General features: G+C 37.3%; 2 protein-coding genes across 6 annotated transcripts in view; both read left to right on the top strand.

Moving 5' to 3' along the window:
• LOC117997239 (MYND-type zinc finger-containing chromatin reader ZMYND8-like) overlaps positions 1-17,145 on the top strand; it is a 29,457-nt gene extending 12,312 nt beyond the window's left edge. For 2 of the 5 annotated variants that reach the window (XM_069509744.1, XM_069509745.1), the window contains exons 12-21: positions 221-498; positions 1,462-1,620; positions 2,944-3,069; positions 9,136-9,280; positions 9,620-9,743; positions 9,895-10,018; positions 10,367-10,437; positions 11,014-11,117; positions 11,896-11,999; positions 13,092-17,145. In XM_069509744.1, the coding sequence (XP_069365845.1) occupies positions 221-498; positions 1,462-1,620; positions 2,944-3,069; positions 9,136-9,280; positions 9,620-9,743; positions 9,895-10,018; positions 10,367-10,437; positions 11,014-11,117; positions 11,896-11,999; positions 13,092-13,226 (1,370 nt within the window). In that variant the 3' untranslated portion in view covers positions 13,227-17,145. Of the gene's footprint in view, positions 1-220; positions 499-1,461; positions 1,621-2,943; positions 3,070-9,135; positions 9,281-9,619; positions 9,748-9,894; positions 10,019-10,366; positions 10,438-10,836; positions 10,970-11,013; positions 11,118-11,895; positions 12,000-13,091 lie in introns of those variants that run through there. The other 3 variants (XM_069509746.1, XM_069509747.1, XM_034985478.2) reach the window with 3 other exon arrangements.
• LOC138404778 (uncharacterized) overlaps positions 1-17,371 on the top strand; it is a 218,962-nt gene that overhangs the window by 90,275 nt on the left and 111,316 nt on the right. The window lies entirely within an intron of this gene.

Here is a 17,371-nt window from a genome sequence, read left to right as displayed (position 1 = left end):
CTGTCACGTATAACCTGAATAGCTTCAAGGCATAAGTGAATAGGCATTTTGTAAGCAAGCTCACTCCAACGCTATCGTAATCGATGAAAATTAGTATTTAAATTGTCGGTTAAAAATAAAGTAGTGTTTCAGGATTTTTGGAAATCGTATCCAGCTGCTGATTTTCAAAAATTCCACTTGGGTGGGACAGTTAGTTAACTAATATGTTTTTTCTTTTCAGTTAGTGTAGTCAACACCCAAACAACACCGCTTGTATCAGTACCAATGACGACATCTCTAGCTATCGCCACGCCAAAGCCTACGAACACAATCGCGACCAACTCTCATAACAACGCTATATGCGTACCCTCCGTTGGACAGATGCCCACCATCGGCCAAGTGTGTCAAGTGCCCACCGTTGGGCAAATCCCCACTACGGTGCACACCGTGCCATTGATAACGTCGGTGAACGGACAGTGGACTTTCAGCCTGCAACCTATGATGTCAGTTGGAGGTGATGTAAGTACTAAGTAATTATCCAGTTTACGATATAAACACCGAAGGTATTCGATATTCTTCTTCTCGCGTCGATCCCTCAATTTTGAGGATCGTGGCTAACTCGAGATATCACCTTCTTCACGATGTTGCGCCATTTTTAGGGTTCCGTACCTCAAAAGGAACCCTTATAGGATCACTTTGTTGTATGTCTGTCGGTCTGTCAAGAAACCTACAGGGTACTTCATGAATCATGAAATTTGACAGGTAGGTAGGTCTTATAGCTGACATTAGGGGAAAAAAACTGAAAACCGTTTTTCAAAAAATATTTTGAGTACATCACATAAAAAAAATTAAATTGTGGTCATGAACTAATAATTAGTGTTTTCAATTTTCGAAGTAAGATAACTATATCAAGTGGGGTTTCATATGAAAGGTCTTCACATCTACATTCTAAAACAGATTTTTATTTATTTTTATATCCATCATAGTTTTTAATTTATCGAGCAAAATGTCGAAAAAATACGACTGTTGTACGGAACCCTCGTTGCGCGAGCCTGACTCGCACTTGGCCGGTTTTTCCCTGTTGGAGGCTGTACGGAAGGCATTGCACAAGGGTGTGTCGACTGCTTCTCGTATCTGGTCGGACCAAGTCTCTTGTGTCTTTCCTCCGATCTTGCCAGTGATCAAACGGTTTCTCTATGCTACTCGCGTTTTTCCTAGCAATGTGACCAAAGTAGTCGAGCATCCGCCGCAGACAGAAGTTGGACAGCCGCATACTTATTAATTTTATTTTATATAATTGTTGCGAACCTCGGAAGGAGACTAAAATAAAAACCGACAAAACACTCGTATTCATAAAAATTCACTCAAGTTGCTCTCTTAGATATCAAATGAGTCAATTAAAGATTTAATTAATCTACATAATATCTTCATCAGATAAATAAATTAAGACATATTTTTTTTATTATTTCTAACAAATTCCAGGGTACAGCCTCCCCGCCGGTCGTCAACGGGTTACCTGAACGTAACAAACCATTCATCCCTATGGCTCCGCCCAATCCGCTCGCTTTACTTCCGTCCACGCAAATATTGCCTAACAACAATAACGCTAGCAGTAATAATGGTGATACTACTACAGCAGAGGTGAGTTATGCCTTTTTGTTGATAATAGGGTATTGGACTGTAGTAATAAAATGATATGATGTTTTGTATAGTGGTAGTTTATGGGGCCAGAATTCATTATTAAAGTCATGTCAAATCGATGTAAGTTTTAACCATCTTCAAGCCTTGCATTTGAAATCGATGTAAGTTTTAACCATCTTCAAAAGTTTTCATTTGAAATTGATGTAAGTTTTAACCATCTTCAAGACTTACATTTGAAATCGCTGTAAATTTTAACTATCTTCCACGACTTGCATTTGAAATCTATGTAACTTTTAACTATCTTCAAGACTTGCATTTGAAATCGATGTAAGTTTTAACCATTTCAAGATTAGCATTTGAATCGATGTAAGTTTTAACCATCTTCAAAATTTGCATTTGAAATCGATGTAAGTTTTAACCATCATCAAGACTTGCATTTGAAATCGATGTAAGTTTTAACCATCTTCAAGACTTACATTTGAAATCGATGTAAGTTTTAACCATCTTCAAAATTTGCATTTGAAATCGATGTAAGTTTTAACCATCATCAAGACTTGCATTTGAAATCGATGTAAGTTTTAACCATCATCAAGACTTGCATTTGAAATCGATGTAAGTTTTAACCATCTTCAAGACTTACATTTGAAATCGATGTAAGTTTTAACCATCTTCAAAATTTGCATTTGAAATCGATGTAAATTGTAACTATCTTCAAGACTTGCATTTGAAATCGATGTAACTTTTAACTATCTTCAAGACTTGCATTTGAAATCGATGTAAGTTTTAACCATCTTCAAAATTTGCATTTGAAATCGTTGTAAGTTTTAACCATCTTCAAAATTTGCATTTGAAATCGATGTAAGTTTTAACCATCATCAAGACTTGCATTTGAAATCGATGTAAGTTTTAACCATCTTCAAGACTTGCATTTGAAATCGATGTAAGTTTTAACCATCTTCAAAATTTGCATTTGAAATCGATGTAAGTTTTAACCATCATCAAGACTTGCATTTGAAATCGATGTAAGTTTTAACCATCATCAAGACTTGCATTTGAAATCGATGTAAGTTTTAACCATCTTCAAGACTTGCATTTGAAATCGATGTAAGTTTTAACCATCTTCAAAATTTGCATTTGAAATCGATGTAAGTTTTAACCATCATCAAGACTTGCATTTGAAATCGATGTAAGTTTTAACCATCTTCAAGACTTGCATTTGAAATCGATGTAAGTTTTAACCATCTTTAAAATTTGCATTTGAAATCGAATCATATTCAATCATATTCTTCAAGATTTGCATTCGAAATCCATGTTCTGTCTCAGTTGCCGCGCCTGCAGCAGCGGCCGCCGTTAGTGAACCCCTTCGACCCGAGCGCGCTCCCGACCATATTGCCGGCACCTTCAACCGCTGGACCACTCACTGCCAAGCTCAACCGGAACGCTGTTAAGGTGAGGAAAACATGGTGGTTCCTATTTCTATGAAACACAAACCTCTAACCTAAACTAAATTGACATATCTAAATTTTTTAAAAATAGTTTCATATAACTTAGACGGAGTAAAATCTAGACAAAGGAACGTGTGCTTTCTCATTCACACTAAAAAGAGAGCACAGATAAAGTTACTAATGTGATAAACAGAGCTAACCTATTTTTTGTCCCTTATCATGTAACCGATTTTTTTCAAGGAATACAACTTTACTTGCAAAACAAACTTTGAGAATTCGTGGCGTCATTGTATTTCTCATTAGTTATTTACTTGTTCTCACATAAAAATATTGTTGAGCGGTTTATACAAATACTAAACAATGGTAATTGTAGTGTTATTCATCGTTACGTCCTGCTATCGCTATCTCACACGCTGTTACACAGTACTTAGTCTGGCTTTTTTAATCAGTCTACGCACAAACATCTAACCTAAACTAAATTGACATATCTAAATTAAAAAAAGTAGTTTTAAATAACTTAGGTCAACAGTAACACAAAAAGGTTGGAGCCTTCTTTGGGAGTAGGAGAACTATAAGTAGTACTATTAGAGAAATTAATGTAATGTAAAGAGAATATTTTGAAAAATACATTATTTCATTTTTATAATAATCAATTATTTACATCAGGGGAAGAACATAGGTTACTTTTTATCCCGGAAAATCAAAAAGTTCCCACGGGATTTTTTAAAACCCAAGTCCACGTGGATGAAGTCGCGGGCATCATTTAGTCAAAGTCAAATGATTTATTCAAAATAGGTAATAAACTCTTTTTGATAGTCAGATGTTGGATTTGTAAGATATATAGTGGTGATAATTATTACGCAAACTTAAAACTAAAGCTACGAGGGTTCCAAACGTGCCCAGGTCTGAGAAGAGCCCACAACAAACTCAGCCGGGTATTCTTTTTATTATCACCACTTTACAAAAATATTGAAACTTATTAGAACTATCACATAGCCGTTAAGCAACTCGTTCCCAAGCTTGCTTCTCATTTAAATAATCCTTTACATTATAATAGGTCAGTCCGTGTTTGGTTTTCGTCGAAAACAACCGTGTCTTAATCGCAATACGCGCATCGCAGCGTAATCTGCTGACGCCGCGTCTCGGCCGCCGATGGTCGACCGCGTTCGACATAATGACCTAGTTTTGCGTTTTGTCGTGTCAGAATAAATTGTAAAATAATAAATCGCAGCTATACTACTATTATACTGCAACTATGGGTACAGAAATAAAATTAATCACCGAAACAGAGCATGTGCTTTTTAAAGCATTCACTGAGAAAAAGGCGGAAAATGAGAAGCTTCAGCTCATAATTACATCTATGGAGAAGCAAATATTGGAGCTACAAAATAAAATAAAATTTCTGTCGAAAGAAAATACAATGGATACTAGCCAGAATAATACCACCAAGGAAACTTCACCGCAACCAGCGGAATATCAAACGGATGAAGAAGAATTAGCCAGAGAGACAGAATGGATTAGAGCTAAAAGCAGGAAGAAAAGAAAATTGAACACCTCCCCCGAGCAGTCCACATCCACCAATCAGCATGATGATTCCTCGACCAGTCTTAGTAAGGAAAGGAAAAAGAAAATTCCACCACCCCCGCCAATAATAGTAGATGACGTAACAAATTATCAGTCATTCTATGACTTATTAACAGAAGGTCCTTCTGGAGATTCTTTTCGAATTAAAATGTTAAATGGCAACAATGTTAAAATAAATGCTAACAATGAAGATACATATCGGTCAATCACTAAAACATTGACTGCAGGGAAATTCCTGTGGCATTCTTTTGAAAACAAGCAAGATAGGCCCATTAAAGTCATGGCCAAAAAGCTGCATTTTACCTGTAAGCCAGAAAGAATAATCGAAGACCTTCAGAATAAAGGGTTTAAGGTTGAAAATGCCGTCAATAAGCTAAGGTGGAAAAACAAGGAACCACTAAACATGTTCCTGCTAAGTTTTACGAATGGGGAAGACATCGACAAAATTTATGGAATCACCTCGATTCTTGGATGCAAAGTGGAAATACATCCACTGAGATCATCGAAACTCATACCACAGTGTAAAAAATGTCAAACGTATGGGCACACCCAGAAGTATTGCTCCAGAGAGCCAAGATGTGTCAAATGCACTGGAAAACATCTAAGTGTTGAATGCAAAAAACCAGCTGAGCAGAAACCTAAATGTGTACACTGTGGGGAAGCTCATCCAGCTAACTATAGAGGCTGCATAGTAGCCAAGGAAATGCAATCCATCAGGAACAGGAAATACAAAAAACCATCTTCTCAAAACACTCAAGCAACAAGTGGTATTACAAAACAAACTCCAGTTGCTAAAAATGTGCGACTTCCCGAAATTAACAAAGAAAATCCTAGTAAAAAGGTAACATATGCACAAGTAGCCTCAAACAAAATGTCCAACAGTAATAACACGAGCGATCCTACCTTAAATAAACTAGACGAGATCTTGAAATTTATGTCATCATTCGATGATCGCCTGCGAAAACTTGAAAATGACACTAACAAAGCCCCTTTTAAAACCAAATAATGGAAAAAGAACTAAAACTATTGGCATGGAATTCTAATGGACTATTCCAACATCAACATGAGCTACAAGTAGTCCTAGATACTGAAAATATCGACATATGTTTGATCTCCGAAACACATTTCACAAAAGAATCCTACATCAAATTTAATGGATATAAAGTATATCACGCCCTACATCCTAATAATTCAGCCAGAGGAGGTAGTGCTGTTATAATAAAAGAGAGTATTTGTCACTACGAAGAAAGTAAATACGAAGAGCCTGAAATTCAAGCAGTGGCAGTAAATATTAAAACAGAACGATACCCAATTACAATTGTAGCCATATACTGCCCACCAAGGCATTCTCTAAAAAAATATGAATACGTGCGTTTCTTGAGACAATATGGACACAGATTTATAATTGGTGGAGATTTTAACGCCAAAAATATTTTCTGGGGCTCCAGACTAACAACAACAAAAGGTAAAGAATTGCTGAGTGCGATCAAAGACTTGGGATGCGACGCGATCAGTACAGGTATGCCGACCTATTGGCCTACTGATCCTCAAAAAACCCCAGATCTGATAGACTTCTTTATAACTAAGAACATCTCACCAAGGTACCTAAATATTGAAGGAAAATATGACATGAATTCGGACCATTCACCAATATTGTTAATATTGAATAAACATAACATTGCATTCAAAGAAACCAAGATAACTCTAGTGAATAACAATACAGACTGGGAAAGCTTTAAAATAGAGTTAGACAGTACTATAAACCTAAAGGTCCCCTTAAAATGCCAAGACCAGCTCAATATGGAAGTAGCTAAATTTATAACAGACATACAAAAATCAGCCTGGAATAATACGCCATCGATAAAAAAAAGGAGTAAGGGTACCACCTATCCTAAGGAAATTATACAGCTCATTAGAACAAAGAGAAAGCAGAGAAAAAAATGGCATGCCTCGAGATCGCCACAAGACAAAAGAATACTGAACAAACTCGCGAAAACAATCAAGAAAGCAATCAAAAGTCATAATGACACTAAGTTAAATGATTACCTACGAAGCTTGACCAATGACCGAGAAACTGACTATTCTCTTTGGAAAGTAACAGGTAATCTAAAAAGACCTATCACACATATACCACCTATTAAAGAATCAAATGGAAAATGGGCTATCAATAACATTCAAAAAGCTAATAGATTCGCTCAGCATCTGGAAGATATATTCCAACCAAATGAGGGCCATACAATTGAGTTCAGTGAGAATGAAGAAAGACAAGATGACCTGCAAAATATCAGACTTGTGACACCAAAGGAAGTATCTGAAGAAATAAAGTTCAATTTAAGCAAAAAAAAATCTCCAGGATATGATCTCATTACCGGAGAAATTTTAAAAAACCTACCTCGGAAAGCTTTAGTGAAACTTACCAATCTCATAAATGCATCATTTAGACTAAGACATGTACCTGAGTTATGGAAAGTTGCTGAAGTTATTATGATCGCTAAACCGGGGAAACCACCCCATGAAACAACATCATACAGACCAATCTCTTTATTACCAGTTATTTCAAAATTATTTGAAAAACTGTTACTCAAAAGAATAAAACCTATACTAGAGGAGAGAAAATTAATACCAGATCACCAATTTGGATTCCGTGAAAAACACTCAACGATAGATCAAGTCCACAGAATTACTGACATAATAGAGAAATCATTAGAAAATAAGAAAGTGTGTTCTACAGTCTTTTTAGACGTAGCGCAAGCTTTCGATAAAGTGTGGCACGAAGGGCTTATCTATAAACTCAGAAATATGCTACCAAAGTCATTTGCAGATATTCTTGAATCATACATCTCAAATAGATGGTTTAGAGTTCGTCAAGAAGATGCGTATTCTGAACTCAAGGAAATTAAAGCTGGGGTACCACAAGGAAGTGTCTTAGGTCCGGTCCTGTACTTATTATACACCTGTGATATTCCAGCACTAGAAAATAACACTATTGCAACATTCGCTGATGATACTGCCATAATAGCAACTGGAGAAAGTCACGAAGAAGCAGTAGAAAAAGTTCAAGCTGCCATAAATAAAGTCAACGATTGGACTATAAAGTGGCGAATTAAGCTAAACGAGTCGAAATCTATGCATATAGATTTTACCAATAAGTTACCAAAATATCACCCAATTTATCTAAATCGGCAACTTATTCCCTACGTAAATACAGCGAAGTACTTGGGTATGACGCTTGACGCAAAGCTTCGATGGAAAGCTCATGTTAAAAAGAAACGTGAGGAGTTAGAATTACGCTACAAAAAAATGTATTGGCTGCTTGGAAGGCATTCCACGCTCTCATTACATAATAAACTTATGCTATACAAGCAAGTTCTGATGCCTGTATGGACGTATGGTATACAACTCTGGGGGTGTACTAAACCGACCAATGTTCAAGTAATACAGAGATTCCAGAACAAAGTACTCAGGGAAATAACAAATGCACCCTGGTATGTAAGAAATCACGATCTCCACAGGGACCTTAAGATAGAGTTCGTAAACAAAATCATCCAAAAGTACGCAGAAGCTCACCAACATCGACTTCGCCATCATGTTAATTTGGAGGCTGTGAAGCTTCTAGATAACATGGATATCAAAAGGAGGCTCAAAAGAACCAAGCCGTTCGAATTAGTGTTAAAAAGTACATAAGTGCAGCGTTTGTAATAGTGCTTGTGCTACTTTATTTTTCTAGGTCACAAGAACATAGTGAACTGTAAGTACGTGTTAGAATAAACTAAGGACAGTTATTGGACTGTAAATTAGATTTAAAAATTAATCATAAGTAGAAGTTTAAGCTAGAATAATATTACTTATTAGCCCATAGGCTAGATGGTAGTAGTAATAAAGCTGCCATTTTATAATGGTGCTTTATGGTAGGAAAAAAAAAAAAAAAAAAAAATTATAATAGGATTTTTGTAGTAATCTATGATTATTATTAACAAACACACACACAAACTCTCGCCTTTATAATATTAGCACAGTTTAACTAAATACTACCAGTTGTTCGACGCCTTTGAAGTCGAGCGATGCCGCCGCTCGTGTAGGTATATACGTGTTCCTACGGAAATATGCAAGGGTTGTCACAAAATTGGGATTAAAATGACGGGGAAATCGGTGAAATTTTAGACCCTTGTTCTGTTTAGAATTCGTATAGCATCCGTAGACAGAACAGTAATGCACCATTTTATGATAGAACTTACTAAACGACACTTAAAATATTTAAAACCACGCTCACGTAAACCCTGGTCCATCAATCACACAGACTACGCGAATCTGTGTGCAGCGGGCCGCGCCGCCCGCGCTCCGCAACCCACCCCACCGTTGCTCTGTACAAGTACATTCGTAATTGGACTGTATATTTCAAGGCTGTGATATTAGTGTGATGATACATTGTTTTTTCGTAAAAAGAAAACTGCCACGGAAATAACAAAAACTCGTGTTTGTTTTGCAGTTAGCGGATTTCTTCAGAACGATGCTAGAAGATTCGCTGGAGAAAATAGATGACCCGTCGTCGCAGGCGACGATACTCAGGACGCAACTCGAGCAGGTCTTGTGGAAGCACCAGCAAGAGATCAAAGAACTGAAGCATACGCATGGTAAGCTTTACTTATGATTTAACTAGCTCATGCTCGCGACTTCGTCCGCGTGGACTACACAAACTTCAAACCCTTATCTCACCCCCTTAGGGGTTGGATTTTCAAAAATCCTTTCTTAGCGGATGCCTACGTCATAATGGCTAACTGGATGCCAAATTTCAGCCCGATCCGTCCAGTAGTTTGAGCTTTGCGTTGATAGATCAGTCAGTCAGTCACCTTTTCCTTTTATATATTTAGATTACAGATTTTCTCGAAAAAATAATAAGAGAGAAAAAAACAAGCATTAAGTACATAAAAATACACTTAATTACACGTAATTCTCTATTTAATGATTTGCAGAGTTATTAACGACTGAGATGCGAGTGGCGTTCGAGAAGGAGAAAACACGCGCCATCAGTGAGATGCGGCGAGTGGCGCAAGTCGAACTGGAGGCGGCTGTAAAGGCTGCTAAGACTAAGCAGTGGTAAGTGATATTGCTAACATTTGCCTAAATATTGTACAAAATTTGTTTTTTTTTACGTATCCGTCCAGTAGTTTGCGCTGTGGATTGATAGAGTCACTCAGTCAGTCAGCTTTTTCTTTTATGTATAGAAAACTGTGATTGTGATCGGCAGGTGCGCGAACTGCAACCAAGAGGCGCAGTTCTACTGCTGCTGGAACACGTCGTACTGCGACTACCCGTGTCAGAGGTCGCACTGGTCGCAGCACTCCTCCGTTTGCACGCAACAGAGGAACACCGTAAGCCACTTTAAACTTATATAAAACTAGATGACGCCCGACACTTCGTCCGCGTGGATTTAGGTTTTTAAAAATTTCGTGAGAGCTCTTTAAATTTTCGGGATAAAAAGTAGCCTATGTTCTTACGTTATTCGTCCGTGCCCTGTGATTAGGATTATTGGATCTCAATCCCCGATTGTGAGGTGTGAAAACTCATTCTAGGTGTAGATACTACTTACTACTTACTAGGGATAGGGCTGAGATTTTACACCTCACCAAGATCGTAAAAAATTACCTAAAGGTCCTTGTTTTAAAATCAAATTTGTATCGCCGATTTTTATTTCTTGTTTTAAATTGAGATTGTTTCAGGAAAACAACTCCAATGAGAATGGTGGTTCATTAGACAAGAGACTGCAATCCGCACCCGAAAATCTCCCAGTAAGTTCGTGATAGGTTTTTAAAAATCACGTGTAGACGAAATTTTTGATTTTCCGATATAAAAAGTAGCATATGTCCGTTCCCGGGATGCAAGCTATCTCTGTACCAAATTTCGTCAAAATCAGTTAAATGGAAGGGCCTTCAAAAATCCTGTGGATACTTTGATTTTCAGGGACAAAAGTAGCATATGTGTTAATCCAGGGTATAATCTACCTCCATTCCAAATTCCAGCCAAATCTGTCCAGTAGTTTTTTTTGTGTAAAAGAGTAAAAAACATACACACACTTTATAATACTAGTTGATGCCCGCGACTTCGTTCGCGTGGAGGATTTAGGTTTTTCAAAAACCCGTGGGAACTCGTTGATTTTCTGGGATAAAAAGTAGCCTTTGTCACTCTCCAGGTCTCTATACCCATGCAGAAATCACGTCGATCCGGTGCTCCGTTGCGACGTGATTGAAGGACAATCCAACAAACAAACACACTTTCGCATGTAAGGGTAGAGATTAGTGTGGTATTGCAAGTATGGGCGGCGAGTGTGGTGTAGACGTATATGTTTTGATGGTGTTGGTGTACTGGTGTTGCAGAGGAACCCGGCCGCGCCGCCGCTCGCGGTCGGCACCAAGCTCACGCCAACGCGCGTCTACGCGCAGGACGCGCATGCGCAGAAGACGTCCATTATTGGTAAACCTCTTTCTATACATTTGCGGTACACATTTTTTATTTTTAGGGTTCCGTACCTCAAAAGGAAAAACGGAACCCTTATAGGATCACTTTTTGTCTGTCCGTCTGTCTGTCAAGAAACCTACAGGGTACTTCCCGTTGACCTAGAATCATGAAATTTGGCAGGTAGGTAAATCTTATAGCTGACATTTGGGGAAAAATCTGAAAACCGTGAATTTAGGGTTAGATCACACAAAAAAAATTAAATTGTGGTCATGAACTAATAAGTATTTTCAATTTTCTAAGTAAGATAACTATATCAAGTGGGGTATCATATGAAAGGTCTTCACCAGTGCACTCTAAAACAGATTTTTATTTATTTTTATGTATCGTAGTTTTTGAATTATCCTGCAAAATGACGAAAAAATACGACTGTAGTACGAAACCCTCATTGCGCAAGCCTGACTCGCACTTGGCCGGTTTTTTGTTCTGATACATGTTAGCCCTCGACTCCGATCTCACCGGGTGGTAAGCGATGATGCAGTCTAAGATGGAAGCTGGCTAACTTGAAAGTGGTATGGCATACCCCTTTGATTTCTACACGGCATCGTACCGGAACGTTAAATCGCTTGGCGGCACGGCTTTGTCGGTCACGGCCGAAGTTTCCCACCAGACCAGATAAAAACAATTTAGAAATTATAAATTATAAATTACCAAATTGAACCCGGGATCTCTTCCGTTCTTGCAGTTAAACTATTTTTCAAATAGGAAATAATATTTGTATTTGATTGATTCACAGTGAGCATGGTGGAAGACCCCAGCGGCAATCAAATGGTGAAGTGTGTCGGGACGTACAAGCCTACCGGCACGCAGCAGGTGTCGCCGCTCATCCTCAATAAACAAGTAAGTACCTTGTTTATTGGAGTAAAACGACTAATAAAGGGGGGGGGGGGGGGGGGGAAAGGGCGCACGTCGCACAAACAAACGTCTAACAAAGGATGTGGATTTCACGTATTTTGGAAGACCCTCTATTTAATAATCACTGAGAAATAATTTATTTTTGACGTAGTCAAATACCGTATTACTGAGGTAATTATTTTATACTAGCCGATGCCCGCGACTTCGTACGCGTGGATTTAGGTTTTTTAAAATCCTGTGGGAACTCATTAATTTTCCGGGATAAAAAGTAGCCTATGTCCTTCCCCGGGTTGCAAGCTACCTCTATACCAAATTTCGTCAAAATCTGTTGAACGGTTGAGCCGTGAAAAGCTAGCAGACACACAGACAGACAGACACACTTTCGCATTTATAATATTAGTATGGATTTTTTATACGATCATTAACGAACTCTCTGTCATAGAATGGCAAAAATGCACCTCGCAAGCGGAAAGCCCCTGTTCGCTCTAAAGGCAAAACTATACCAACAAGCTAATTGGGAGTGTCTGTATGATGCCATTTAAAAACTATTAAAATCATTGGGCCTTGTCCAGGTTAGCGTTTCTATGATTTATCAAGTGAGAGCGTAGTTAAAAGTATAGTTAGATACAAGAAGTAGTTAGAGGATAGATAGAGATACATACTTAACCATATTGATTGTGATTTTTGCCTCATTACATTATCTACTTGCCTTAATCGCGACTTTGTATGCCTGAATTTAGGTTTTCAAACGTTTCATACCTTAAAAAGAAAAAAAGAACCCTTATAGGATCACTTCGTTGTCTGTCTGTCGTATCTGTCAATAAAAGTGACTCAAAACCTATAGGGCACTAAATTAAATTTGGCAGTTAGAATAGGTCTTATAACACAAAACTAAAGAATCCGCAACTGACGTCATAAAATAAAATAAAATGTGTTCACGATTAAATAATTTAGTTTACTATTATTACTTATCAAATGTAGATGGCGCTGTCCGTCAGTAACTTGCATAAAAACACATAAAAGTGTTGTAACCCTTGTTCGACTCCCACTTGACTGGTTTGTTTTTGTTTCTTTCAGCTAATAAGCAACGACGAAAACGCAGCCAAGAAAGTGATGACGTCAGGCGGTTACCTCATTGTGGGAGCAGGGAACAGTACTCCCCTGACGACGAATAGACGCACCCACCCCGTTCAGTACACGTACAACACGTGAGATATATAGCCGTGAAATTGACAACTTGACGCTATTACGTCCCAAGTGAATACTGTACATGCAATATGAAAGATGAACTGCTGTGAAATCATATCTTATAGCTATTATGTTCAAGTGATTATAAGACAAGTGTATATTGTATGTACAGTGTACATGCAATATGTAAGATGAACTGCTGTGAAATCATGACCTATAGCTATTATGTTCAAGTGATTATAAGACAAGTGAATATTGTAGGTACAGTGTACGTGCAATATGTAGGCTAAATTGCTGTGAAATTATGACTTATATTATAGCTATTACGTTCAAGTGATTACAAGTGAATACTGTATGTACAGGATATGTGCAACATGCAGAAAATAACAACAACATCGGCTTTTAGAATGATATTTCGGCTTTGTAGAGCGTTATCTCTGTCACTCATACCTAAAGACCTTTTTTTTGGTCTTAATGACAGAGATAATGATCTACAAATCTGCTATCTCCTTCTAAAGGTCGATCGATGTACGTTATTTTTTATCGCTTACTGTACAGCGTACATGCATCATGTCAAGTGAACTGCTTTGAAATAGATGACTCCTTTTCCTTAGAGGATTCCTTTTTTTTCTCTGGAGATGCGGAACCCTTACAAAATAAAAATAAACGTCAAGGTCACGAAAAGACCAATGAAAAATTACAAGCTTAGAACTCACTCGCTTTTCGGGACTCTGAATAATGTCCTGAATCGCTGATGTCAGTTTTCGTTGGCATGTTCCATGCACCTTGTATTTTAATGTACAGGGCACAGGCTGAGTGGTGGATGTGTATCCAAAAAATTAATTCTCATGAATAATAGCAGTATGTATAATCTATATATGTTAATTTTGGTCGTAAATCACACGCACAGAGGACATTAATAATATCTCATATAGAGCATAAATTTTGAGAAAGTACACGCCATATTTGCTCTATGTGTCATGTCAAAAGTACGATTCAGTACCTACTGTAAACCCCTAAACCCATAGAAATAGGAATATATATGGAGATACCGGAATAGACTTTATTGCTGTGTAGGCCGGGTGCCATCCGCCATTTTGTGAGATGGGTCTTGATAGTCTCAGAATAAATACTTTTAGAAGTAGCCCTATTGTGACTTATTGTTAGAGCGAGATAGCTAAATACATTTAGGCTCTTATTAGAACGTGACAAAATGATTATATTCTTTTTTGTTTGTCAAGATGTATATGTACGAGAGATCTTGACAGACAACGTGAAGTGAGGTTATGTTGACTCAAGTATCTTAAGGAAATAATTGATTTGTTTTGTTATTTTTTGTTTTTGAAGTTATTGTGCAATGGTGGGTTGCAGTATACTAGGCTACAATTGCCGAAGCGAACGTAAAATAGAAGGAATACCATTTCACAGGGAAGTACCTCTGCTTGAGCGAGAGGGACTGAGGGGGCCACGCTAGTTGCATATCTGTAAGTGTATATCTGTGTTGATAGTACTTCACAGGCGCGCACTCCCTAATGGGCAGCCATTTTATGAGATTCTTTTCTGTAGGTATGCCTCCATGTGTTTATAATCTCTATGGGTATACCGCACTTTTGACTTGTGACATGACATGACCGCACGTAAAACAAATATGGCGAGAACTTTCTCAAAATTTACGCATTATAAAATTTTTAACAATTGTGAGCTATATTCCTCTTTTTAATTAAATATTATATTTCTACTTTATGTAGGTATGTTTTTTCAAGTAAGTATATGGACTTAATTTTTATTTAATCATAGACATAGTTTTTCTCAATTGTAAAGATTTATTTTTATTTTTGTGATCACAATTCACATTGAGCGTAATATTATTTAAAATCAATATATTTATTGCTTGTATTAATTGTTATTTTATATCTCAACATCGAAAATATAAAACTAGCATGACCAGATAGTCTTAAGACAGGCGCACAGTTTTATCCCAATAAATGAGGAACTTTCCAGGGCATGTTCCTTAAAAGCCACAGATGCCGCTATTCGTGGCGGCGAACCCATCGCCCACAGCATGGGGGCCCTAGACTCGATACACAATCAAGGCATCGAGGTCCTAAACCAAGAAGGCAGGCCGTAGCCAACAAGTACGTTACTGGGGAAACGCCACTCTTCCACACGCCACACCCGGGCAAGGATATCTATATGCTGTCAGTTTTTCTAATGTGTGCCTTTTTTAGTTCCTGCTATTTGACTTCCTGATTCCTGAGTCTATTTGTCATGTTAGTACACATAGTAAGCGACAGGTCGAGATGAAAATCGGGGTATGAGGCGGGGGGCGCCCTGCACACCTGCACGTCACCCGCGCTATCCCGCACTGGGTAGCGCTTTGCGGGGCGCCCCCACCACGATTGCCATCTCGATCGCCATATGTTACGTAAAAATGTGGCTTATTTATAACACACTAGGTAATTGACTTCGTTTGCGTAAGTTTCGGTTACTATAAATCCCGTTGGAACTCTTTCATTTTCCAGGATAAGAAGTAGCCTATGTCCTTACCCGGGATGAAAGGTATCTCTTTATTTGTCAAAATCGGTTAAACGGATGGCGCTGAAAAGCTAGCAGTCGGACACACACTTTCGCATTTATAATATTAATATGGATAATTGGTTAAATTAAGGTAATTAATTTTACTAAGACTGGTAACTTTAAGTTTGTATCATGCTGATAATTCTTGTTAAGGATATTATGAAGCTCCGTAATTATAACTAATGGATATCCGAAAAAATCTAAAATCTTAACCAAATCTGCATGTTTCCCTTTCTAATCATTTCGGGCTGATATAAAATTCCCGCAAATTGCTATTGCGCTGGAACCATGTCTCATTAACATCGAAATGACGTCCTTTTGACGTCAGCCGAAATAAAAATATACCATCAGCTCGAAACTTCAGTCTAGTGCTGACGTCACTAAAATGGCGGCCACGCGCAGTAGCAATTTGCGGGACTTATGCTGAGTTTCAAATGGGGCATCTTATGTAGGTTTTTGCCTGCCGCGTACCGCTTGAAATTTGTTTCGATACATTTAAATTCAATATAATTTCATATCTGTATGTATCACAGTAACAAATATGTACTCTTAAAATATCCAAATCTGAAATCTAATAGCCCTAACAACTCTAATTTCTTGTATAGGCTTAGCAAATATAGCAAGGCATTGTAAATATATTTAGGTAAGTTTCTGTAAATGTGGCATGCAAGATATGGTTCTATCATTATGTAAATAGTTACATTATTATTAATCGCCGCGCGCCACCGCCTTTATGACAAAGTAAATTGATTGAGTTTTTATCAACAAAGATCAGTCTGCTTCAGGTTGCGCTTTTCTGCACAAAAGAATTATTTTACCGATGCGACTAATAAAAGTGATATTATTGTAACTTAATAAAATATCATTCGAAACAATTTAAATCAGTATACTACACAGCTTCCATAGATGGCTATTTTTTCTCATACCTAGATATACTTAGTTGCAACAAAACTTGTATTAGGATAATAAAAAATAAAATAAAATAAAATAATACTTAAGGATATACTAAAAATATTAAAATTAAGTGCAAATAAAATTACTGTGTTAAAGTATATAAGGTATCCTGTTGTCTACAATCTCTAATTTGCCAACTTAGACTAAAGTGATAGGTCTAAATTATATTGCTATTCCTCTCATAATGCTCCCTGCAGAAAAGGGTAACACAAGATTTAGACCCGTAAATTTAGTTTAGAGATTGTGTGTAACAGAATTAGCCACAGTTGTACAAAATTCACAATTTTAAAAACAATAATGACTAATAGCATCATATTATTTTAATGTGCAGTTAAGGTTTTTTTGGAGGCATGTCGCTTCTAGCATGTAAGTTACGAAATGTTTTAGTTTCAATATACAAAATATGTCGATATCATTGTTGTTTTATTGTTATAAAAACACGGTACAATATAGATGTTTCGTTCATCCGATTGGGTAAAAAAAGGTCGCATTGCAAGTCTATCATAAAATTCATAAATACAAAAGGTGAAATTATAGTGTATCAGTCAAAGAGTAATAAAATCAATCCTATCTCTATCTGTCGACAAGTGACTTGGCAACATTGTTAATTGTTAAAAAAATTATTTATTAAAATTTTG

Source organism: Maniola hyperantus, chromosome 4, assembly GCF_902806685.2.
Source record: "Maniola hyperantus chromosome 4, iAphHyp1.2, whole genome shotgun sequence".
NCBI classification, from domain to species: domain Eukaryota; kingdom Metazoa; phylum Arthropoda; class Insecta; order Lepidoptera; family Nymphalidae; genus Maniola; species Maniola hyperantus.
This window is presented reverse-complemented; position numbering and strand designations above follow the sequence as displayed.